This window comes from Sinohyriopsis cumingii, chromosome 4 (assembly GCF_028554795.1).
Source record: "Sinohyriopsis cumingii isolate HCF-2022 chromosome 4, ASM2855479v2, whole genome shotgun sequence".
Taxonomy (NCBI): domain Eukaryota; kingdom Metazoa; phylum Mollusca; class Bivalvia; order Unionida; family Unionidae; genus Sinohyriopsis; species Sinohyriopsis cumingii.
In genome coordinates this window covers 10,093,784-10,120,647 of record NC_142964.1, presented here as the reverse complement: position 1 = coordinate 10,120,647, position 26,864 = coordinate 10,093,784, and the positions used below count along the sequence as shown (strand labels likewise).

General features: G+C 35.3%; 2 protein-coding genes and 1 long non-coding RNA gene across 9 annotated transcripts in view; 2 read left to right on the top strand and 1 right to left on the bottom strand.

The window, feature by feature from the left end:
- The first annotated feature begins 881 nt into the window (after positions 1 to 881).
- LOC149800609 (P2X purinoceptor 7-like) lies at positions 882 to 6,821 on the top strand. The gene is made up of 3 exons (XM_089954602.1): positions 882 to 924; positions 1,807 to 1,960; positions 6,513 to 6,821. Exons 2-3 carry the CDS (start codon positions 1,955 to 1,957, stop codon positions 6,768 to 6,770), a joined length of 264 nt encoding a protein of 87 aa, XP_089810728.1. The 5' UTR covers positions 882 to 924; positions 1,807 to 1,954; the 3' UTR covers positions 6,771 to 6,821.
- A 144-nt stretch (positions 6,822 to 6,965) lies between these two features.
- Positions 6,966 to 14,717, bottom strand: LOC149800608 (uncharacterized). Of its 5 annotated transcripts, none has more exons than XR_016420533.1 (4): positions 10,924 to 14,717; positions 9,058 to 10,118; positions 8,476 to 8,705; positions 6,966 to 8,063 (listed from the first exon to the last, which is right to left on the bottom strand). It is a non-coding gene; the product is annotated as an uncharacterized LOC149800608 (long non-coding RNA). The 5 variants fall into 5 exon arrangements; XR_016420534.1 differs by having other exon boundaries at positions 9,058 to 9,158; positions 10,924 to 14,714; XR_016420532.1 differs by having other exon boundaries at positions 8,498 to 8,705; positions 9,058 to 14,714.
- A 44-nt stretch (positions 14,718 to 14,761) lies between these two features.
- LOC149800607 (zinc finger MYND domain-containing protein 15-like) overlaps positions 14,762 to 26,864 on the top strand; it is a 58,683-nt gene continuing 46,580 nt past the window's right edge. Inside the window, exon 1 of one of the 3 annotated variants that reach the window (XR_016420529.1) lies at positions 14,762 to 14,960. Coding sequence is in view for 1 of the 3 variants with exons in the window: in XM_089954599.1 (XP_089810725.1) it covers positions 14,838 to 14,960 (123 nt within the window). In the remaining 2 variants the exon portion in view is untranslated. The remainder of the gene's footprint in view (positions 14,961 to 26,864) is intronic. The other 2 variants (XM_089954599.1, XM_089954601.1) reach the window with 2 other exon arrangements.

The window sequence follows — 26,864 nt, the reverse complement described above, 5'->3', positions numbered from 1 at the left end:
CGGGTTTGCTATTATCTTGGTCGTGTTTTTGCTTCTAATGAATCCTCTTTTCCGTATGTATTGTATTATATAAATATAGATTTCATATCGGTTTCGTGAGTGAAACTTAAACCATTGAAAAAAATCGTCAAAATTCTGTGTAGGCAGCTGCCTTGTAGGCAGCTACGCTCCTGATCATCGTTAATTTACTGTTCAGTTGTTTACCTGCCCTGTTGAACCTTGCGACTTTACCGAAGTGAAACACAGTCGTTCATTTATCAGTTTGTCCAATTTGTCCAAAGCAAAGTTCAGCTATTTTGAAAATGTTCCGCATTTTGGGACATTTTAAAGAAAAGTATAACGGAGAGAATTACGATAGTGACAGATTAACAACATTCTATTGCACACAATTGTTTCCTTAAAAGAAAAAAAGAAAATTAAGAAAGACACAGCTCAGTGAGTAATAAGTTGATTTCATTTTAGAAGTGGTTCAAAAATCAACGTTGAGTTTTGATAACAGAACATTTTACCCTAAGGTCATAATTTCACCTGAACGGGTCGTTATTTAACACGACATTAAAAAAGGGTCAGTTTTTAAAGGCACAATAGTGCAGCTGAGGGTGAATTTTCTTGCAAAAATGTTGGGACATTTATGTATATCAACTGATTAAATACTATTTAAAAGGCAATTTTGGGGTAATATAAAGTACGTAGGGGTTCTCGTTATGAAATACAAGCTCTCTGAAATCTTCGTACGTAGAGTAACGAATATATCGTCTCCATGTTGAAATTCCGCTCGGCAGTGATCGGCAGATCCCGAATGAATAACACACATAATTCCGGTGACCGAAATTTGCATAATTATAGGCCACATTGTAAACACTGAAGATGATGACGTAAAACACAACTACGCTTCGAGACCGCCCATAATGTCAACAATGGCGAGTACGATCTCCTTCTGATCTCGTTCTTTTCTTCTTATCCTTGTCCTTTCTAATTATAAAATTTTGACAGGAAACAATGAAATATATGTAGAACTACTTTTATAATTATATTTCAAAGTTTTTGTGGTACGAGAATAATTTAAATCGACGTGCTCTGTACAGTATTGCAAAAACCCACAGGTACTCACTCTATTTCTTGCCCAGTAGAATTCGTACTCCCTCACGTCCCCACCACTCAATTTTATAAATGAAAAGCATCACGATATTTAAAAATGCTCAAAAACTGAGTAATTTCATTCATCAATTTATAAATTCTAACCAAATTGTCACCAGTGGACCCCTAACATCCATCTTTCTGACGTTTCAAACAAAGCGGAAAAGAATTTGTGTGCTTCTCCAAGTTACTACTTTACATACACAAGGTTTTAAATAAGCTTTTTTTAAAAAAATCTGCGACTAGAATATGGAATCCAGGTTCAAAATTCGGAGCCAGACCATAAAAAAGTACACACACACACAAACGTACAGTCACTTGTCAGTTGAAGTTTGACCACAGCTTTATTCTTGCACATGTTTATTGGGTATTATGCACACTGAGTAAATAGACACACAGACTTTACTTTGGTGCCCATTCGAGGAAAGTAGGGGCCCTTTTTAAATTTTGGATCCCCACCCCACCCAACACTTGACCTGATCCAGCCCAAAAAAACTTCCATCAAATCGCAACCTCTCATGTATTAAATTTTGATCCAAAGTTAGCACTATGTTCCTATAAGTTTGATAAGTAATCATGAATATATTAGTTGTCAAATTATGAAATACTTTTACATATTAAAATTCATTAGATAGACTTAAATCAGCTCACTTTCACGCTCAATTCTAGAGCAACCTTTAAGAGGAAGAGGGAGAGGACGGATGAGATATGGAGCAAGAAGTTGAAAAACCAGAGGGGGAGAGGAGGAAGACATGCTGTGCAGCCTAAAAACTGAGCTGACCAAGCTCTACACATAGTTGAGACAAGGCAGACAAGAATGAGGGTAATTGTTTATTTATATCTTGCAAAACAAGTATTGATAGATATTGAAAAATGTTTGGTACTAAGTAACTTGGCAAAGACTCTAATATCTATGTCAGTAGTGTTTTGCACAACTTAGAAAATGCATACTTGTATTAAAGGATTAGTTATTTTACCAAGCAATGTATGTTTAAACTACTTTACCTTTTGTTGCTACTCAACATCCCACCCCAATATGGTTTGATAAAGGAAGACCATGCACAGATACCATAGAAAATACAGAGGCCACCTCATTTATATGGCCACCTTATATAATACCAAAATTTTAAAAGTAGTATGGAGACAATCTCATGGAGTACCCCATTGCATGATGACATGTATATAATTGATATGAAACTAAATACAAAAGGTTTTAACATGGGTCACTTAAAATTTAAATGTACAAGGTATAGTGGAAAAAATAGAACAGATTAAGTTAATGCTGTCTTCCAAGGAAAATAATATGCATGTTTTAGGACACAGTGAAACCAAATTAAATGCTAACCACAATGATAATCTATTTCACTGTCAAGGCTACAATAAACCATTATGCAGGGACAGAGAGATGGGGGGTGGGGGTGGTCTTGTATACATTACAAGATGTAAATGCAGAAAGGCGACCTGACTTGGGGTCACATGAAATTGAGAGTATTTGGGTAGCAATTTCACAAAATAATGCAGAATCATTCCTAGTTGGTTTCATTTATAGGCCACCTTCCTCCAGAGCAATTTGGAATGATAACTTTTTGAAACAAATAGAAAATGTTCTTGCACAGGAGAAAGAAACATATATACTCAGCAGTGTAAATAAGGACCTACTCAATACTCAAATAAGGAGTAACTGGATGGAATTTATTGAATCATTAGGCCTAGTCCAGCTGGTAAATGAGCCCACAAGGGTAACAGAAATATCAAGCACTCTTATTGATCACATTTATACCAACCTACCAAACAATGTGGCTTATGTTAATGTACCAAATGTTGGTCTTAGTAACCTCTATCCTACTTTTTTGACAACAAAGGTTAAATGCAACAGAAATAGGAAAAATACACACAAAACTATCACTTACAGATCTTTCCAAAATTGAAGTAAATAACAATTTCAAGATGACCTATATAAAGTTCCATGGAATATTATCCAAAATATGTGAAGCTCTAAGGGTGTGGACTAATTTATGGATGTAGTCTCTAAGCATGCACCACTAAAAGTACATTGAGTAAAGTATGAAATCCAACCTAACTGATTTACTACTGAAATTCTAGATACTATGAAGACATGAGACCAATTGAAGGCTATGGGAAACCATGCACAATATCAAGTATGGAGAAATAACAAACAAAAACTTTTTATCAATCAATGCTTGAAAACACAAAGAGCAACACAAACTCCATTTGGAAAGTCTTCAGTGAACTCATTGGGGTAACACAACGAAGAAGAGACAAATAAAATTCACTCACTTCTGGTAAATGACACAAAAGTCACTGATGACACTGACATTGCAAATGTTTTGAGTGATTTTTTTTCACTAACGTTACCACTAAGTTAAAAGAACCAGTGATAGAAAACATCTATAATGAACTGAAAAAATTCCTAAGGAGGTATGTTTCTCTATCCCACAGGTATCAACAAAACTGCTAAAAAAAATGTCTCAGTAAACTTGATATCAAGAAAGCTACAGGACTTGATCAGATTGGTCCACCACTCATTAAAACTTCTGCCACAGCTATTTCAGATAGCATAACATTCATAATCAATATAAATATTGCAACCTCATCTTTCCCCAAAATATGGAAAACTGCAAAAGTAATGCATATGCACAAATCTGGTTCTAAGAACGATAACTAACAGCCAATTTCAATACAACCAAAACTTGTCAAAATTGATTGAAAAAGATGTCCATGACTCGTTCATGTCATATTTAATGAAACAGTTGCTGTTACACCCTATTCAATCAGGCTTTAGACAGAAACATTCATGTGAGACTGACTTGATCTCTCTAACTGATAAATGGGTTCAACCACTTGATCAAAGTTGAATAATAGGATCTCTGTTTGTAGATTTCAGGAAAGTTTATGGGTTGGTGTACATCAAATTCTTTTGAAGAAACTGAAAATCAACCAAGGTGATGAAAGCACAATTAGATGGTTTACTTCAAACTTAAGTGAGAGAACACAATATGTCTATATAAATAATGTTCTGTTAGAACCTGCAACAATTAGATATGGAGTACCACAAGGTTCAATTTAGGTCCATTACTATTGATACTATTTATTAGTGGCCTACCACTTTTTACTAAGGGACTCAATTTCATCTACAGATTTCTATGCAGATGACACAACATTGTCAGACATCCAAAACAAAGCACAAACTAGAAATTTATTTACAGGATGCCCTTTCAAACTGGACAACTGTTGCACATGCAATGGCATTGTGGTAAATACTGGAAGAACTAAAATATTACTTATCTGAACATGGCAAAAAAGAACAAATCTTGGTAGTGATGAACTATGTCTGACATGGAAGGATACAGATGGTTTGTCATGATAGACTACTTGGTGTTCTGGTAGATAATAACCTATCATGGACTGAACATGTCAGTGAAAAAGTTAATTCAAGTTTATGGCTTTTCAGTAGGATATGGTGAAGAAAACTATTTTATAACAGTTACACACAACCCTATTTAGACTACTGTAACACAGTGTGGAGTAATTCAAATGATAAAATCATAGCAAAGCTGGCACATCTTAAAACAAGTGCATTCAGGCTATATCAATCCAGAAAGCAAGCAAGGAAAATTTTAGCTGGTAAGTTAAAATTATTACCTATTAAAGACTGAATCCGGTTGAGAAAAGCCAAATTAATGTACATGATATCCAATAATAGTGCTCCTGAATATTTACAATCACTATTCCAGTATAGGCAACCTGGTAATACTCCACACCTGTGAACCATGTCTAACAAACAGTATAAAATTCCCAAACCAAATAAGGATTTATTCAAAAAATGTTTCCATTACTCTGTAACTTTGCTCTGGAATAGTATTTTAGTTGACATTAGAAATGCCAATTCTATTTCCTTCTTCCAAACCAATCTATACAGCGGCTTCAGAGATACACTTAAAATAAATAAATTCCTTTGTATGAGGGCCTAAAGGTAGATTAGCTAAAATCATTTCATATATAGGTATTAGTGATCTACGCTAGTGGCACACAAACATTCAATACTATTAAGGTCAACTTGCCCTTTTTTTCAATTTAATTTAATAAACCAACTTAAGTAATACATTTATTAGTTTTATTTTTAAAAAATGCAAAATGGTAACAAAAAGTCTATGCAATCTTACTTTGGAGTTCAGCAATTAGACCTGACTAGATTGCTTTTTTTAATAAATTAGACATGTACAGAATTCATATAGTCATTTAAGTCTTGTAAAATAAATACTACACTTTTATTCTTCTGTTTTAAATATAATGCATGCCTTAAGGTGTATTTCTAAAGCCCCAAAATATGTTAAGATAATACTATATATGCACTATCATGATAAACATAAGGACTTAATATTCCTAAATTGTTTTATTTATCCAGAATTTAGACTGACATGAAGGCTTGCAAGAAACTTATTTTTCTTCATATCTGATCTAACATTTTTGGGTAAGAATTTTAATTGCCCAGTCTGCCTGGCATTCAATGTTCCCACCTTTGAACTGGTGATTGCTGCAAATGATTTCTGTATAACAAATTTACTCGATTCATGGCAGTTTTGAAACTTCTTTAATTCTTTCAATAAATTTTATATATTCCTTAAGCATGTTATTGCCAAAGCTTAAAATTTTTATGTACAAAATGTACATCACAAAAGGTATGAAAAGCTTGACAGGTATGTTGGCTACATTACAGAAAACCTCTTTCTGTATACAGGATATGTGTAGCAAATGCCTATGAATGTACAGTTAAAACTTTGATAGTTACTCTTACAATACAACATTTACAATGAATTCCATTTCCAAGGTGGACTCTCAAAGGTTGATAATTGACGTACATACATGACTGTTGTAAATATTATTTCTTTGCAACCACTGTGAAAGAATTTTAAAATTGTAAGCCGTCCAAAAACAGACATGCATACATATGCAAATGATAAGGACTTTGTTTTAATTTACAATTGATACTCATCAAGTAGATTCTTTTCATTACCTGATTTCAATGTGGGTACCTCACTGTACTAAACAAATCTAAACTGCAATCAGCCATTCCTATTTGATCCCAGTGCAGGAGTCTCTGACTTCTAGAAATGCTCCACAAAAACTTTTGAGCTGTCCATCTTAACATAAACTATCAGTTCTAGTTGTGATGGAACTCTCGGTGTTCATGTCAAAATAAATACCTTGTGCAGTTTTGATCCACGTGTATTTCGGAGTGGAATTTGCTGATCGAAAATGAATAACATTTGAATAAGCGCATGTTCCTATTATTTCTTAAAATATATTTGTTTACATTTTAGAAATAGCATATTACAATTGGAATAATTTTTCAGATTTTTCAAGATCTAATCCTTGATGAGGCTGTACTTGCCTTGTCCAGGATGTACAGACGGAATGTTCTTGTCCTCAACGATAAAGCTGACTTGATGAGTGCCAACAGTCATGCTACCTATAGGCAGTTCATACTAAGGCAACATGGAAGGCTTGGGTCTGGGCAGAGACATGTAATTCCCTCTTGCTGTTTCTGGCAGATACATGACAAATATCCAGATGGACAATACACTAACTTCATCCCTTCTAGGCTTGCATGAACTAAACACTTTCTTGCATGTATGAGTTTGTATATAAATGAATACAATTGATCTTATTCTTTGTTTTCTTATAAATGCACATACTATTGCATCAAACAATAATGCTTTCAGATTTTTTTTAAACACCAGTTTATTTCTGCCTATAAACAATGTGGGCACGAAGATCATAAATAATCATTATAAAAAGTGCAGATACAATATTATACATTATTTTATTTTCAACTACTGCTATTTCAGGATATTATATAAAGTGTAACCTGCCTTAGCAGACACCTCCATATATCAGACACTGTTTCATATTTTACATAACTAAAATCAAGAGATCTCCTTCACCACACCAAAACTATAGTTGATGGTGGTTCTTGAAGTGCCAGGTTTTCTTCAAATTCTCCTGGGATCATCTTCCTTTAGTTCTCTTCTCCTCTGCATACCCTGCTTTCCCTCAAGTTGACAGATGAGTGCTTTTTATATAAGCTCCCTGATGCGGGAATGTTTTCTTTTCCTTGCGAGGGTAGACGGACCATCTGCTGCTTTTTTTTTGTTGTAACATCGATGCCTGTTTTAAAGAAAATATTTTTTTCTTAACATTTGTGACAAGCATCCCCAAGCTAACCCATATTAACTTTTTACCTAATATTAGAGCCTCATGATTAGTTCCCAAGAAGTTGTTTTTGCTCTCTTTTGTTCTATCCACAAAATACTATGTGAGACAGGATGCATTTTTGCCCATTCCATCAGAAAGCAACATGTTTTCATGAACAGGTATTAGCTAGTAATCATCATGATGACAGCGTCTACTCCAAACATCCTGAGGATATTCCATAAACCCCATATATCCTTAATAAAGTGTGTCAGTCCCCTGGGAAAGTGCTATACATATCACTGGATCTAATTATTAGACTTGCATTGCTCAAATCAAAATAAATATCCACTAGAATGATAACAATACTAATTACAAGATGTGTATGCATGAAAATATTAAGATTCCTTACCACATATATAAATGTGTGCCAATTGTTGCAAAATGATTTGTATCTAATACAAAGTTTTCATGACTTGTACATGTGAATGATATTCAATTCATCTGATCTCCAGGTAGGGATCATAATGTACAATCAATATATTAAATTATTTCTAATTTCCTGTAGTGAAACAAGCTTACACTATCTCCCCTTCTTTGTTTCTCATTACACCTCAGCCACTATGGATATTGTGATCCAAAGCAGTTAGCTCATTCCTAATCCTGTACACAGGAGGGATGTATGAAAATCTCTTGGCACTGTACATCATGATCTGCTGATGAGAAACTTTCAAGCTCATTAGTGCTTCAGCAATTATCAAAAACATGTATCTTGTAACGTGTTATTTGTAATCTGCTAACAGATTAATACAATTGTTAAATAATCATTACTGTTGGTAATTTTTGCATACATAAAATCTTTACTTAAGTGTTTATTGATAGAGTGTCATGGAATTGTTTATATCTGATGTGCATGTATTATACCTGAAATTACCAAAGACTTGAGAAGGAGAGTCACTATACATGTATCATGAACACACATCTTATGAATTCTAACTTATTCAGATCTTCAAAGGTAAATATATACAGTAATTTATTATTAAGTTGAGAATAAAAACATTTAATGTGGTCTTCACATTTTTCTTTTAAATACCATGCAATTGTTGCAATCCTGAAATGGCATACCTGAAATTTAAGTAATACCCACTGTTTAGGAACCTTTGGTCAAAGAGCACCTGTGCCAAGGTTTTCAGCACTTTGGCTTCCTTCTTGGGATCAACTTCATCAAGCCAAGGCTTTGTCCACTCTCCATTCTCCAGGTAAGGTTCATGAAGACATTTATTAATGCCTTGGCCATGTGAGAGGCTCTACTCATGTGTATTGGTGATGTGATGTAGGACACTTCTCAAGATACTCTGAAAGAATGCCACAATCAATACCTTTAGCACCTAAAGCTGGTCTCTTTCGTCATGGTGATCATAAAGCAAAAGCTACATTGTAGAACTGGCTAATAGTTTACGTAGCAGGATTTAAATTTTGCTCAGATCATTGTTCCTTCAATATTCCTTATTACTCTGACATTTCAAATAAATTACTTTTAATAAACTACATACCTAGAAGATTTGGTGATGAATGTATATATGGATAAAATATACATTAAAAGAAATCAGAAGATAAGTATTATGCACTGTAATTTTGATTTCATACAAAAGTATACAATAGCAAATGTTTACATATATGTTTCAAATAAAAGGACTGAAAACTCACAAAAAATTGTCCATAGCTGCTAGCAATCTTGCATGAAAACCAAAACTGCTTCATGTCCTGGGACCATTGTAATAAAGCCATATTATCCATTTGTTGGCAACCTTGAAAAGTAGGTAGATAAAATAAAGTTAAAAATGCATGAAGAGCAATCATCAAAACAGAAACAGCTTTTCACTTCCAAAAGTTTTATAACAGTAAAGAGTGAAAACCAACAAGTCATTTAATTCCCAAGAATAAAAAATGAAATTTAAAAAGAACTTACAGTATTGTAAATTAAATCCCAAATAAGTTATATCACCAGTCCTAATGAATAAAGGTCTAATGAACTGCCAGTCGTTTCCAAAAACAAACTTCAACTGTTATCTCAGTATTTTGTTTTTAAATTAAATTTGTCTTATGTGCATTCATCATGAGCTAAGTGGATAGATGGGAAGAGGGTGTTAGCAAGAACTGCATGTGGGACATAGATACATGTATAAATGGGAAATGGCATAAAGAAAACATATGAGGCATGTAGACACAATTTCAATATACAATCACTGGTCCTCTAAGTATTGAGTGGGGGGGAAAAAACAGCTGTGATTTTTGGGTTAGCCAGCACAGTATATTGGAACTTTTTTGCATAACCAAAACAATGACAGTTCAAATTATGCCTTTTTCTATGCATCAAGTGGCAGAGTTGAATACCCAACCCCACTTCTGAGAAAGTGAAATTAAAGGGTTTTTTCGAACTCAAACTAAGAAAAGCATGAAGTGGGAACTCAACATGCTGGTAGTTATAATAATGTCCTTTATCAGAATTGCATTTGTTACATCATTGTTTTCAGCAGAATGACAATTGTAAGATAACCCCCACCCACACACACAAAAAATCTGCAAGAAATTTGTCATTTTTAACTTCCTGATTCAGTAGCAAATACTTCAGATACTGAAGGTGTCTTCATTCTCTCAGTATGTTGCAAAAGCACTTGGCAGGTGTTGATGTGAAGCACGAAAATGTACTGGCTATCGGTTCTGTATGCTTGGGTTCATCTTTTGCTATATTCTTTGTAACTTTGTAACTAAAAATATGGATTAAATATTCATTTGTATTATAAGTTATGTTTTAAATATCTTTCTGTGCACTGTGTTAAACAATTAGAACTGAAATACTTCATTTAAGCAAGAATACATTATAGATCTATAAAAAAATCACATCAGTAAAACTAGCTTGACTGCAGCTCATAACTTTAACTGATAACAATCTGCCCACCATATATTCTGGTAGCACTACAACATCCTTTCCTAGCATGACTAGAGATCCTTTTGTAATTGTAGTCAATAGAGTGCTTTATAATAGATTTACTAGTAGTTGAAAGATGTACAATAAAATATTATTATTTGTTCCATCACGTTTACATGATAAGGTTATTAAACTTTTATGCAAGTAATGTGCATGTCACATTAACCTAAGGCATGTGTGTGTGAGAGAGAGAGAGGGATAGAGATGATATAAATATTGATAACGCTTGTAAATTTATCTAAGTTCCTTCGCTGAATTTAAAAAACCTGTCTCACGAAGATAATTGACCGGTGTACAAAATGACCTTTATGAGCACGCTGTTATAAAAAATAAAAAAATATATTCCACCCCAACATACAATACAGTCACCGAGTGAAATATTGATCAGCCGATCACATCTATTTTGGGAATGTTACAAAGCAAGTCCTTGTGCAAACATTGTATTAATAAAACAGTGTGCTTTCAAACATACAGTAGGAACAAGATATTGAAAAATGGAGAACACTTATACATAGACATCAAAGGCACTTGATTCTGGGGAAACTAATGTGTATCACTACCATATAACACAGACATTGGCTTACCTGTCCAACAACAACTTCGCCATTTCAGTGTCTGATGCCAGTCCTAACTCTTACATCAATGCTCTCCATTGAACAAACTGGTCCCCAAGACGAATCCTTGATAAGTCCCGTTCGGTTTCTTCCCGGAAAGCGACAAGAGCGGGCGACCTTTACGTTTTTGACTCTCACGTGTGTCCGCCATTTTTGTTTATAGTAGATATTTAAATTACAACCACGTGACTCATAACCCGCCCACTGGACGAAGATGACATATAAGTTTTGTGGTCACGTGAGGCTTCCGTAACAGTTCGTGACCTACAAGTTTCAATTAAAGCGAGCCCCCACATAAATTCATTTTCTCTGCTTTTTTTATCAATTGCCCAATTTAATCTTCTCAAACTCTAGGTATTTTTTAATTATTTCAGCTTAAAAGTCGACACATTTCACTTGTTACATGATCTGTAACATTCACAAAATTACAGCCACTCTGCACTATTGTGCCTTTAACGTGAAATTTTGATCACGTTGAAAAATTACCGACCGGGTCAGAATTCAACGAGGGTCAAAATTTGATACTACATCTGGGTCATTATTTAACAGGACATTTAAAAAAGGGTCAGATTTTAACGTGAAATTTTGATCACGGTCGTTGAAAAATGACCCAACGGGTCAGAATTCAACGAGGGTCAAAATTTAACACTACACCGTCCCTACACAATTACCTATAGCATGCACATAATATAGCAAAAACACAAATAGCAAACATGGGAAATATAAGATCTTTGGCACAGATCACCAAATTTATAAGGGAAGTAACTCCGATATGGGGATGAACCCATACTCGGACAAACCAACCCATTCGAATACACTAGGGACTATAAATAACTAAATTTTTGTTCAAAATTCTTTTGATAAAAAATACAAACACACCTTTGGTGGTAACACATACGCATAAAACACTTTTTATTTTTATGGATAGATGGACGGGGGATCTGTCTGGTGCCCCCCCCCAAAAAAAAATTAGTAAAAAAGAGGAAAAGAAGAATTGGACTGGGAAAGGAATAAGAAGCTTCTTCAGGAAGCTCCCAGTGTACATGTAGAGACGGCACACAACTTCTGAAGGGGAGGAGGAAATAGAATAGTACAAGGAGTATCGGAGTACAAGGGTACAGGAAGAGTCACGAGAAGGATAAATGAGTAAGGAACGACAAAAAAGAAAGTTGTTTTTGTTGTTCTAGGGTTTAACGCCATTTTTCAGCACAAGATAAGCTATACATGGCGGCCAGTATAACTGGTGGAGGAAGAACCACCGACCCACGAGAAGTTACTGACAGGCTTTCCCACGTACCCACGCTAGCCGATCCTTGGACTCGAACCCACGCAGACAGAGGTGAGATGGCAGTGATCCGGAACGGTGAGCGCATTAGACTACTCGGCCACTACAAAGAAAGAGGCAGGAGGAAAGGAGAAGGGAGAAAGGAGAATTGATACAGATGAGTACAAAGGACTACTCACTGGAAGGAGATTCTCTCACACATTATGACATTAATGCTCGCATGATGCATTAAGAATGCATTTGTTAACAGGCAAAATTAACATATTTATGAGTGGAACGTAATTGAAATATTTATATCCGGAAATTGTTTGAATAGCCTGTTTATCATTAATATTGATTAAATTGTTATATATTTTACTTCGAGTTTTTAATGTATTTAGGATGTCGGCATTGCTGACTGGGAACTCGTGAGCCATTAAAAATTAAAATGTATACCTTTCTACCGTATTAGTCCTAATACTGTAGAGAGGTTGTGACAAAAGGAAACTGGCACACTGGTCAAAATGTCTGAAGACAAAAGAGTAAATGCCTAGAAACCTAAAAGTGGTTAATATTTGGCAGAAAAATTAATTTTAAGAATAAAAGAAAACAAAGAGAGACCTTAATTCCAAATTCTTTTGTAACAAATCTGTTGTTTTTTTTCAATAGGAAAAATGCATAAACACCCGCAAAGGAGGGGACAGGAATAATTACCCATATTAGCTATCGATGAGCGGGTGGGATGTCCCCAAAGTTCTAGCCAGTTCTATATGCTGGGCCGGTGCTGCGGGTTGTCCACAAATAAAGATATTTTACTCAAACGATAACAGAAAAGTATGCTATGCTCTTGTGTTGCTCATAAATAACTGTTTACAAAAATGTGGGTAAACACATAAGAAAAAAAACCCCACAATGATTTGAATGAGAAATAAATAAAACAAACATGGGTAAATTTATCTGCTTTACTGTTTGATAGTATTGGAAGTCGGTCAAAGTGGCATGATTTATGAAAAGTTTCAAAATGCTCCCAGATATTTTAATTAAAATCATAGCTCTATAGTTTTATATTGTACACATTGACAAGTGATTTTGGTTTTAAAAATCCACAAGCTATAGCTCACATTTGTTTTGTTCCGATTTCGGTTAGAAATTTGCGAATATCTATCTCATGTAAACATAAGTGCTGAAAAGCAATCTTTTACATTATCTTAATATGCTTGCAAAAACAGTAATAACTACTCAAATAAATTCAGGCATACGTGTTCTATGGTTTTTCTTATAATATTTCACATAGTCTGAGTCAGCCTGGCATCTGAGCCAAATCAGCCCATAAATTGAGACGAATCGACCAGCATTCATAATGACGAAGGATAACAACTTGACACACTTTTTAGCACATTACTGGCAATATCATGCCGATAAAATGGGAGTTAGGTAATATCACAAGAACACAATAATTAGCTGAAAACAGATTACGAGTAAGATGCACTATCAACTGATCCCCTACACACCCCCCCCACATCTCTCTCTCTCTCTCTCTCTCTCTCTCTCTATATATATATATATATATATATATATATATATATATATATATATATATATATATATATATATATTAAAAGAAAGGAACTTCCATCCTTCCATAAAATTCACGGCAGAAGTCTCCAACTCGAAACACATTATTCTGGACACAACAACCAGACTGGTGGAAAATAAACTCCACATAGAAATCTACTCAAAACCAGCTGATAAACACATGCACCATAGTCCCTCTCAGATACAGTTGTGGAGTAGTGTTTTAATGGGGCTTTGAGGCTAGCTGACAGGCTTCAATTTTCTGACATCTTAATCAATTAAAAGGGGTCAGGGATCGCAAGCAGGCCACAACACTGGCGAAGATATAATATAGCGCCAGAAAAGTCACCGTATGATATTACACTAGAAAGTCGCTTACGTTAAATGAGCTGCCGATGAGCGACAACAGCGAAATGTAAAGTGTAAAGAGCCGAGATCACCTTAACTAGAGAAATGCCTTCATCATATAGTATAGTATGTATATTGTAAATCACAGTTGCGGGCGTTAAAAGTTGCATTAGGTGCTCGGCCATGCTTTAAATGTGGTATATGAGTTAAGCCACGTAATTAGCTTTGCGGACTACGCGAGTCTGTCATCTAGTACTATTGTGAGCGGTAGCATTGCCGACATCTTGCAAGATTTACTTGCCTCTAAAATTGAAGAACTTGGCGACATGCAAAACTACGCACCTCCGAAATTGAAGATTTGACAACGGAATTGTTCCACAAATGGTGACCATTTTATGTTGAGCAAAACCACAAGTTAATACATTTTTATGAAGAAATTTAGTTAGTATTAATTATAACTAATATATATATTAGATTGACCTTAAAAGTCATGTAACTAAACAAAGTATTTGCGCAGAGTGTTTAGAACTATTTTGTTACTCTTAAGACACAGACGTGTCCTACGAGCTGGTCGGCGTAGAGATAATATCCAAACTTGTATAGTAAATCGCCAGATAGCATAGGCGCTTACTTAACGGCTATGGTGCATAGTACGGGAGGGAAAAGCCTCTGTGTGTTCCGGTTAAATTAAAGCAAAATGGAAAAACCCGAGCAAGAAGTACGAAAACCTGAGGAGGCAAACCTTGGAAAAGATAACGAAAAGCAACGCAAGGATCAAGAGGGTTTGACAAATGCGAAAAAGATGAGATCCGATTTTATGGTATCGGTTTATGAGCCATATTGATAATATTATATAGTCAGCTGAATTTAATGCGTTATACGTTTTCGAGGTATTTTCTACTTTTCCAGGTATTAAAAAAAAAAGTAGATACCCACCCACCTTAAAATGTTTGGCTGGAAACATTTTCTTCCACTGTTGAAATGCAGTAAAACTAAGTTGTACTTAAGGTTCATCATGACACTTTGTTCATCACGCTATATGATGACAGAAGTAAGAGCCCCAGATAAGCATTGTGTTGTTTGCTTTTTTACTCACCTGTATATTTGTCAATTGGGTATTTTAAAATTCATTTGTGTAAAGAAGCAAATTTACAGATCAAAGTTGTGTTTAATTGGGTAAAAACACAAAAAAATGTGAATCTGATAGTTTAGAATGTCCAAAATAACCCTCAATTTTGTTTGTGATAAAATAACTGCCTTTTTGCATCGTACATCTTTTGCAGGTCAGATTGTCAATGGCACTTAAACGCTTGACTGTTTAAAGCCTCAGGGTAGTGACATAAACTTTGGTTTGTGAATAATATCAGTTCTGTATAGTGATGCATGGGTTTAAGAGCATAAACTAGAACAGATATGTTGTTTAAATTAAATGGAGGAAGAAGAAAATGCAAGAATGGAAAATGGTTGATTCCCGCATGTTATTTCAATAATTGCTTTAATGGGATTATATTTGCTTTTGGTATGCTTAATTTTTTTTCTTCATAATTGGTTTTACATTATTTTAATTGCATATTTACACAAATATGCAGCTTATCTGGGGCTCTGTGAAGCAAATTCAATGTAATGAATCCAAACTGTATTTATAGTACTGAAACTACATTCTGGTAATTGATAATGTATACAAATATTTAATAAATTGAACAAACAAAGAACAAAATTATATTTTGTTATTTTGAGACAACCGATTTGAAAACATAGATAATCTTTTCAGTAAAGCTATGGGCAACAAGACACCTGGTCCAGTAAACCAGCCCTTAAACATGTTTTCATACTACTGAGTGGTTATGCAACAATACCATTACAGGTTTGGGACTGAATTTATTAGACCATAAATCAGAAATTGTTCGATTACCTTTTATTTGCCAGTCATTCTGAACAATCTTATATGAGATCATGGACATGACTGGTAGTAGATCTATTTATGTTTATAGTACTGAATGGGATAAATAGTAGAGTGTAAGATGGTAGGATGCCCTGAAGCAATTCAGATCAAGTGGGCCCCCAAAATACCATTTATCAACTTCAAAGTCTGTAAGAAGTCAACTTAATTATTTCATACAGTTGTAGTCCCATATCCCTGCCAACTTTAATCAGTGATCGTAGGCAACAACACAGTGCCTGAAGGAGAGTCAGCTTATCTATTTGATGAACTGCAAGGGTTTGGTATTTGATTCAAGATTTATAGGTTACTGCATTTGTAAATATGATTCAGGATGAAACAATACAAATTAAAGTACTCCTTTCTGTTTCACAAAAGTAAATCCAAGCAGTCACTTTCTACTTCATTCCATTCACATTGAAGAATCTTTAATAATGGCACAGCGATCAATAAGTTCATTTTTTTAATTAAAAAAGGTGCTAATGATAAATCTTCTTCAGTTCCCAGCATAAGTGCTGCAGATGAAGATGAATATAAAGTTCCAATTTCAAAGGAATACTCAGCAGGCTTTTTTGCTTTGTCACAATGAATAATTGATTTACAAGTCCAGAATTTCAAAATCACTGTGACTGAAACAAGAAAAGTGGTAAAATAATAATCGTTTTGCTCTAAATTAAATACCAGGACAAAACTTTGGATAGCTTGCACTTGGATTAAGGAACACGTATATCACTTTTGGGGTAAAAAAGCCATTGGTCAGGGTCACTGAGATTGAAAGATGAAATGTGGTTTTTTTTACAATGGTTTTACTGCAACAGCAAATACCTGTTTTAATAATAATAAGAGGCTTTTACTGGTAACCAAAAATGAAATCAGTAGCACACTGAAATATCTGGAAAAGAATGTAGTAAGCTAGTTGAAATTCACTAATCCTAGAAATGAACCATTTGGTTATGCCCACCTTTTGGCAGAGTGTATTATGCTATGACATTCTGTTTGTCTGTTTGCCCGTTTAGTTTTCCTCTTTAGCTCTGTTTGCCTTAGACTAAGCTAGCTTATGGGATAGTCTGCTTTCGAGCATCCATCAGTCCTCCATCTGTTATTGCTACTCATTTGAAACTACTTGGAGGATTATCATGAAACTTGATACACATCCACCTCATGGTCTAGTTGGTTCTAAATGAAGATGGTTCTGCTTGGAAAGCCATTATGGCTGCCACAAGAATTAGCTTGAAGGTCTTTTTGTCACTACTCCTGAATGAATGGTCATATCAGCATGGATTTTTTGCTGAAAATCATCATCTGCTGTCTAGCTGGTCCTACATCAAAATGATGATGATCTAAAAGCCAGTATGACTCTCACAGCGGCCATCATGTACATGCCACTTTGTAACAGATAAACAATAACATGGGTTTTCAAAAGAATACTTCTTATAATGACTAAATAAAAATAATGATGACCTGATGTTCAGTATTACTGCCACAATGAAACTCTTCTTTATTGCTACTCCAGAAGAATGGATGGTCATATTAACATGGGGTTTCCACTAAAAGATTTGTGATGTCTGGTTGGTCCTAAATGAAAATGGTACAGATCTAATGTTCAATGTGGCTGCCACAGTGGCCATCTTGAAAATCTTGTTTTGGATAATAATTCTTATTGAATAATCATATCAACATGGGCATGATACTAAAAGGACTTCTTATGTCTTGTTTATCCTCAATGAATATATTGGCTACCACAATGGCAATCATGAAATGTTATTAGTACTCCTGAAAGAAAGTAATTTTGCCTTTGGGGCTTACTCTAGAAGACTTTTCATGATGTCTGGTTGGTCCTAAATGAAAATGGTACTGCTTACAAATCTTGTTATTGCTACTTCTCTTGAATTAAAGGCTGTATCAACATTGGGCTTTTACTTAACAACTTCTTATGATGTCTGTTTGGGAAATGAAATTGGTGCTGCTCAGACATTCAGTGTGGCCACCACAGTGGCCATCTTGAAAATCTTATCACTACTTCTCCAAGATGGCTGGAGGGTTAGAATGAAATGAAATTGAAATTTATTAAAATGAAAACATTTTTTCACTTAAAAGACTTCTTATTATATCTGGTTGGTTCTAACTGGAAATAGTGCCAGTCTGATATCTATTATGACAGCCATTTCAAAACCTTTTTATTACTTCTCCAAAATGGAGAATCATGTCAACATAGGGGATGATGTCCTTTATGAATATGGCACCTATTTCACATCCACTTTTTCGTCCATAGTTGCTTATTTGAAAATCTTCTTATTGCTCAAGAATATCAGAGATAGTTTCAACACTCAGCAGTTAAAAGAAAGAAAAGGACTTGTGTTGAATTCCTTGGAATTCTTTTTTCTCAGTGGCACATCAGTCCCTTTAAGGGGCTCCTGTTTTTAAGATAACTTCAATTCTACAGATGTTCCTTTCCCAAATTTTATGGATAACTTCCACTTAGAGCTAGGAAGAAACCTATACATTTTGGGATATGAAAGGTCACGATTGCTGAAAAAGAAATGTGGTTTCTGCACATTACCTTTATGTTCTGCATCAAAAGATTGGATCAAACTTTGTGGATAGCTTCAGTTCTAGGTAAGGAAGAAGTAGATGTGGGTCACAAATTCAATGGTCATGGTCACTTCACTATGTTTATAAACATAGAAATGGCTTTTTCAAGGAGACCTTGCACCTTGAATGAAGTTTGCACTTAAGGTATGAAAGAGCCCTGTTAATTTTGGGATCAGAAGGTCAAAGATGAAGATCATTGTGACTCAAAGAAACTTGGGTTTTGCAGAATAACATTTATTCTAGAGTAAGTTCCTTGACCAAACTTTGTGGATTGCTTGTACTTATTATAGTCAAGAGACGTGTACCTGGAGGTCAGAGGTCACAGTCATGGTCTGTTTGGAAAATAATGGTTTTTGCACATTAACTCCATGAGATCCATTGTTCATTATTCTCCAGACTGAACCATACCCTGGCAGTTCCAACAAAATGGCCTTCGAAATACATGGCAGGCATATAATGTGCCATTCTTGGTAGTCAGGTCTATTGTAAGAGTAATTTGTAGTTATTCTCTTTGAAGTACTTTTATAGATGCATTATGACAAATGTAGAACATTTTGTGATATCCTGTAGCAGCACCACCTTCACTAGATAAAATTCCAATATGTTAACATATCTACCTCTTGATGGATCAATCCAATATTTCAGTGCTTTTTTCCTAGTTACATTTATTGGATTTCATGAGTTGCCTCCCGTAATATATAATACAAACTAACCAGTAACGTTTAACAGAAGTGCATTCTACATTGGCCAAACATTTTGGAGGCAATAGTCTTCAAAAAGATACTTTTTAAGTTTAACATTGAAAGTATGACTATGTAACAGAGAGTAGCCATTGCAGGTATATTTGATGCAAAGGATGTATTTGTACAAACACATCATTAGTGGAAAATTGCTTATTTATGAGATCATTTCAGTTGGGTGCTCTCTTTGTCTCAGATTTGAACAACTTGATTTTGATTGGATGTGGTGACTTGCTGCCACATCCAATGAAATTGACAGACCAAAGCACTGAAATATCTGATTAGTCTGTTAAGGTGTAGATAGGATAACATATCGAACCTTGGCAAGTGAAGATGGTAGTAACTGCTTTAAGCCAAGGCTCTATATTATGCATTCTAGGATCCCTGAGCCTCTAGGTACAAGATCTGTCATACACTGCTCAGGTTTCAGAGATGTGTGTGTATATATATGTATGTATGTATATGTAAGTATGTATGTATGTGTGTGTATATATATATATATATATGTATATGTATGTGTGTGTGTGTGTGTGTGTGTATTCTCCATATTTTACAAAATTTTACAAAAGCATGAAGTTCTGGATTGGTTCTGCATGAAACAAAGCTGGTTATTTCCATCTTCATTCAATGTGCCCATCATTGGAATTGTCTGTTGTTTCACATACATTTAAAACTCACCATCTTCACATAAACCAGACCCAGATGCTTTTACTCCAGTCCATAAGAAGTTGTATTTTAGAAAGTTATTAAAAGAAGACAGATTTCTCAGTAGCGCAAAATATTTAAAGTCGGTGCTATATTTTGCTAACATTGTCTCCATGGGAATGTCAATGTAAAACATGTAAATGAACTACATTTTCAATTGTCTGCATCATCATTTAATGATTCATTTATCCACAATTTAAGATATGGGCTAAACCAGGCAAAATCCATGTGTCTGGTATTTGAAAATATTTGGTGTACTGTGACCTTATTCTTCATGTCACCATTAAATTCTCAGTCTTTGTTACAGCATTTCTGACAATCTTCATTAGGAGTTTTACAGTCCCGAAATAAAAATGGCACTCCAGAATGATTTAATTTTTTCAGTAAAGTCAAAGGTTGTTATAGGTGAACTTGATTCAGTCACCACTTCCAGTGAATCAAATGACAGTGTATGCTTGGCTCTGTGCTAGTGATGTTGTAATAGTAAAATATTTATTTTCAGATGTCACATTGTAATAATAATGTCATGATACATTTTCTATTTTTAGAATTCATATGTCTGCATATGTCTTCTTATTAACTATTCAGTACACATTCTCCGCCCAAATTTATTGGATGGTACTTCATGGTACAAAGTTGTGTCAAACGTATAAACTGGATTATTGTGACCTGGTTTTCAGGCTTTATTGAACCTAACTGGTACAGACTCTAATTCCAATACAATTTGTTCTATTACTAAAGTTACAATGTAGATGAATCTTTGAACGAATGAATGTTGGTATTTTTGTGTGTGCAAAACAAGGGTCTTTTTGAATGTCTTTGCAATGTACATGTAATAGTGATTAACAATGGAAACTCATCCCACAGAAGCATTGAAATTTTGTGTGCCCAATTTACTATTACCCTAGTGTTGCTAACAAATACCATAGACATATACTCACTTATAAGTCCAAATGAGAACAAATGAATGCGTCTTGTTTGTTCTACTTTGTTGTTGTTGTTGAGTTTAATTATAGTGGCATGCGAACAATTGCGCATGTGCCACTTTTTTCTGACTGCACCGCAGCCTGCTAGTTGTTCCTGGGGAAGGGAATGGTGCCACCTCTCCCAGGCTTTTAGGGATTCAAGGAACCCTGATAGTTTGGCCTCAATCTGTGGGTCGATAAAGGTCCCTTACAGTTGAATTGGTTGGCTGTCATTAGGGGGAAGGAGAGCTCGGGAATGGTCCTGCTTGCTTTACATCGCTGGTTTCTTGTTGCATTTGCCTGGTGTTTCTTGCGATTTTTTTTTCTTCTTCAAAATGTTCTAAAAAAAAGGGGGGGATGTTCTATGCTGTTTATAGAGGTTCTTAGTAGAAATCATGTATGAAGAGAGATTTTCAAGGTTATTATGGTATTACTAGTCGAGGTATTTAGGGTGTGCTTCCTACGTTATGTTATTTATAAGTTTTTAGATATTGCCTCTTTAAGTTATTTATTTATTAATGTTTTTGGAGATTGAATGTTATTTATACTTTATTTAGCATGAGACCGGAGTCCTATCTGATTACACGGTTCGTTAAGGACATCTAGGACCGGAGTCCTAGCTGATTACTCGGTTCGTTAAGGACATCTAGGACATCCGATTTTGTGGTTTCCTTAGTTTTTTTATAGGTGATTCGTAAGTGAATTATTTATTAATACTTTTATAAAATTGAATGATATGTTATGGGTTTTTATATGGTGGCTTCTAAATTTATTTAGCTAGTTACTGGGTCTTTTGGTTTTGTGGGATAGTAATTATATTTTGTTCCTAAGTCCTGCTGAGTCTATGAATTTATTTATATTTTTATATGCTGATTGTTTATTTTTATTAGAGTCCATAAGTAACTCTGGGTATGTGTGTGGTGATCCAGTCTCTTTTTGGTGTTTGATAAATATTTTCCGAGCGGGTTGATATTTTGGGCATATATTGAATACGTTGTGTAGATCTTTGGTGGTGTGGCAGTTAAAGCCGTTAATGATTGCTGGTTTGGGTCCTATAAACCTTCCAAAACTGCTTGCTAGTTTAGTTTTTCCAGTTATTATCCTCTTTATGGTTTTCTGTTCGAAAAAGGTACCCTTAGGTAGCTGTATGTTCATATCTACGTTTTTTTGGGTTTCATGGTGCTTTTTCCCTTTTGTGGAGGAGTTCCAAAAATCTTGCCATGTTTGGTCTATATATGTTTGTGCGAAGCTTAGTGCTTCTGTAGAGCTATAGTTAAGCTTGATAGAGTTTTGATCTCCTAGTTTGGTTTGTGCAACTTTGTCTGCTGTTTCGTTGCCAGAGATTCCAATCTGCAATGGTATCCACATGAGCTCGACTAATTGATGTGCTGTGGTGATATCGTCGATTAATTGGCATGCTCTGTTGAGGAATTGTTCCCTAGAGTGTGTATTGCGATTTTGGATCGATTTGATAATGCTTAGGGAGTCGGTTATAATGACTGCTTTAGGTATTTGGTTGTCTTTGATCCATTGTAGTGATTTAAGTATAGCCCAGAATTCAGTGTTGTAAATGGAGCAATAGTCAGGTAATCTGTATCCCATTTTTATATTGAATTCAGGGATGACTACTGCTGCTGCTGTTCTTCGTGGGTTGTTTGTTTCTGATCCATCGGTATATATTTTAACATAGTCCGTGTAGTTTTGGTTGATTTCGTTTACAAGTACAGGTTTTAGTAAGTTTTCTTGTCCTTCTTTATTGCCTAATTTGGTAGCTTCAATGTTAATCCTTGGTGGTTTTTGTAACCATGGTGATTTGTTCTGGTCTGTATTGTTTGTTACCTGTTTTTTTAGTAGAGGTATCTTTTCTCTTAGTTCAAGGATTACTTTGCCACTTGGTGTGGTGGGTATGATTTTGGGTTTGAAGACAACTTTACACTTATTTATAGCTATTTTGGTGGGATGGTTGTCTGGGTGGGTATATAATCGAATGGAGTATCGGAGGAGCAGTTCTTGCCTAAGTAATTTTAAGGGTAGTTCTCCTGTTAGTGTTATTAGTTCTTCTAATGATGTTGAGGGGAGTGTTCCTGTGCATAATAGTAAGGCTTTTCTCTGGATAGTGTCAAGTTTTTGTAGGTTGCTTAGCCGAGTTATATGCTTGGCAACCGTAATCCAGTTTTGATCTAATTAGGGTTTTATGTATCGTGAGGAGGGTTTCCTGGTTGGATCCCCAGTCAGTCCCTGTGATGTTCCTGAGTAAATTGAGATCTTTGTTACAATTCTGGGTGAGTTGTTCATTGTGCTGTTTCCATGTGAGGTGGTTGTCAAAGAACATTCCTAGTAATTTTACTACTGTTACGTATTTGATTAATTGATTTTGTATATAGAAGTTTGGATAGACTAGGTTGTTATTTCGTTTGGGGGTGAATATGATTGCCACAGTTTTTTCGTGAGATATTTTGAAACCCCATTTGTCCGCCCGTCATCCTATGTTGTCTAGGCTCTGCTGGATTTCTTTAACTACTGTGTTATTGGCAGGATTTCCATTCCTCCATATTCCACTATCATCTGCAAATTGTGACAAGTTTATTTTTGCGGAGGCTGCATTGAGGTCAAGGTCGTTCACCATTAGGTTAAATAGTAGGTGACTTATTACACTGCCTTGCGGTGTTCCATTTTCAAGTGAAAATTCTTCCGAATGGGTGTTGCCTATTCTTGTAATTTTCTGGCCTGTGAGGAAATCGCCAATCCAGTTGAACAAGCGTCCCATTATTCCAAATTGGTTTAATTTGGCCATTAGTCCATTGGTCCATACTAGGTCGAACGCTTTTTCTAGGTCTAGAAAAACCGCTATGAGGTTGCGATCGGTTTTCTTATGTGCGCTAAAAGTGAGTTTGATGTCTGTTTCCAATCTGAGAAGTTGGTCAGTGGTGGACCGTTTGTTCCGAAAGCCACATTGATTTATGGAGAGTAGGTTATTGGTTTCTAGGTAGTGTTTTAACCTATTTGCGATTATTGTCTCCATTATTTTGCAAATATTGTTTGTAAGGGAGATGGGTCGGTACGAATTTATGTTGTTGGGATCTTTACCTAGTTTGGGGATTGGTATTACTATGGCCTGTTTCCATTTGGTGGGTAGTTGGCCTTTATCCCATATCCTATTAAAGAGTTTGATTATGACTATTGTTATATTGATAGGTAGTTTTTTGTAGATAATGTAACCTAACTGATCCATACCAGGAGGATGTTTTTTTTTTGGATCTTAGGGCTATCTCCCATTCTTGTACTGTGATGTCACTATTTAGGTGAGATTCTTTTGTTCCTTGGTCTTAAAACATTTGAGGTTGGGTTTCCTCCATTAGTTTTTTGTGTTCTTGAAAGTTTCTGGTGTGATTACTGTTGTCACTCATGTTCAAAAAATGCTTCGCTAGGATGTCTGCCTTATCTTTATTTGTTATGGCATTTTTAATTTTTGGGGTTGAGGTAGTTGCTTTCCCTTTCATGGCTTTTATCTTGTCCCATATCTGTTTTGAGTTTGATTTTAGACTCAGTTTAGAGCAAAAGGTTTGCCATAGTCTAGATTAATTTTAGCAGTTTTTATAGTTTGTTTTAGTGCTTTTTCTTTATCTTTATATTGCTGGAAGTAGATAGAATTTTTGGTGTGTTTATATTTATTTAAGGCCCTTTTTTTGTCTTTATGTGCTATAGTGCACTGTTTAGTTCACCATGGTACAGGGTTTTTATTTTGGATATTAGTTGTCTTTGGGATGCATCGGTTAGCTGCCTCTATAATTGTGTCTGTTATGTTATCATAATACATGTCAATACTTGGGCTTTCTAAGTTATCTGGATTTACTCTAGCTAGTAATAATTGGAATTGGTGCCAGTCTGCCTGTTGGTACCTCCATTTAGGTGGGGTTTTGTTTGGAATGTGTTGAGTTTTTGTTTGAATATTGATTGTGATGGGAAAATGGTCACTTCCTAACGTATCTTCTTGATCCACCCACCAATTTGTGATTTGAGCCACTTTTGGGGTAGTGTTGGTTAGGTCTATGGCTGAGAGAGTGCCATCCTCAGGGTTTAATCTAGTGTTCGACCCATCATTTAAGATGACCAGATTGTTCTCAGTTATCCATTTTTCAACCATTTTACCTCTTTGATCTTTCTTTTTACCTCCCCATAATTCACTGTGTGTGTTGAAGTTGCCACAGATAATTAGATTGTTGTTGTTGTTATTAGTGATTGCCTTTAGTGAGATTAGGTTGGTAAGGCAGAAGGTACCCCCTGGGTCGTATGCATTTATTATTTGAATGTTTGTGGTTCCTATATTTATCACTACTGACATTATTTCGATGCTATTATTGATGTTTAGGTTAGGGGGTACTTCTGTTATTTCATAGTAGATTAGTGTATCTATCAAAAAAATTGCTAGTCCACCCCCTTTCTGCCCCATGAGTCTGTTTTTAAAGATTCCCTGGGTATAGCCTTGTAGTTTGGGCAGGCGTTTGTGTTCTTGTGTTATGAGGGTTTCCTGTAGGCAGATTACGTCTGGTTTTACGGCCGTATTATTCAGTTTGTTCTGCAGTTCTGATAGGTTTTTAAAGATTCGTCTGCAGTTCCATTGCCAGATGGTGATTTTATTATTTTTTGTACTATTCATTTTTGACATTGTCTTTATCTGTTAGTCTTGTGGTCCAGTTAGCTAGTATGGTGAAAATGGTTTGAGGGTTCTCATTATGCTACTGAGATCTTGTATTAGGGTTCCTGTTGTTAGGTTCATTACTTCCTGTATTAATTCTGTGTTGGGGTGTCTGTTAGATTTGGGTATGTTTGGGGTGACAGTTTTGTTTGTATCTGGAGTGTTATCAGGGTGGTCTTGGTTTGTTACAATGTGGGTTGTAATTTTTGGTTCTTTTGTTTCCTGATTCGAGGGTATGTTTTGTGGTGCAATATTTTCCGTTCTGATTCTGTGTGGAGAGTTTTGGTGCTCATTGATTGTTTCAGAGGTAGATTTTGGTGTGTTGGGGTTGTTTTTACAGATAATGTTTTTGGCAGAATGGTAGGTGAGGTGTTTTTCGTTCATTAAGTCCACTATTTGTTTCTCTTTTATTGCAAATCTGCATTCTGCCGATTTAGGATAATGGTTTTCTTTACAGTTAGCACATTTTTGTTTAGTGTGGCATTCTCCTTTGTGTGGACCTCCGCAGTACTTACATCTTGGTTTGAATCTACATCTGAGGGCATAGTGTCCCCATTGCAGGCATTTGGTGCAAAATCTTGGCCTATTTATGTAGTTTTCCAGCTTATGGTACACTCCTGACTGTCCTAGTTTTATTATTGAGGGTATTGGCTCTGTAGCCTGTATAACTGCATTGTTTGTTCCTTGTCCCTTGTGATTTTTAAGACGATAGACTTTGGTGGTCTGTGTTCTATTTGCTGTGAGTTTATGAAGTAGGAGTTCATTGCTTATGTCCTTGTTGTATCCGTTTAGTGCTATTACTTTTTTAAAGATAGTGGTTTTAGTGGGTTCAGCCAGATTAGTTGTGGTTTCACTGTGTTTGGAGTTCGAAGTGACTCGTGTTTTTCTCTGAGTGCTATGGTGTCTCTCTACTTTGATCTTTATTGGGCCTATAGTTTCAGTTTGGATGAATTTTTCCACCTGTTGAATTGTGCTGCATTGGACAATCAGGTAGTTTCGCCTTGGTCTTATCAGTTTGAATTGGCCAGTGCTGTCATAATACTATTAGTACTTAGACTAATAATTTTGTTGCACCTGCTGCTTATGT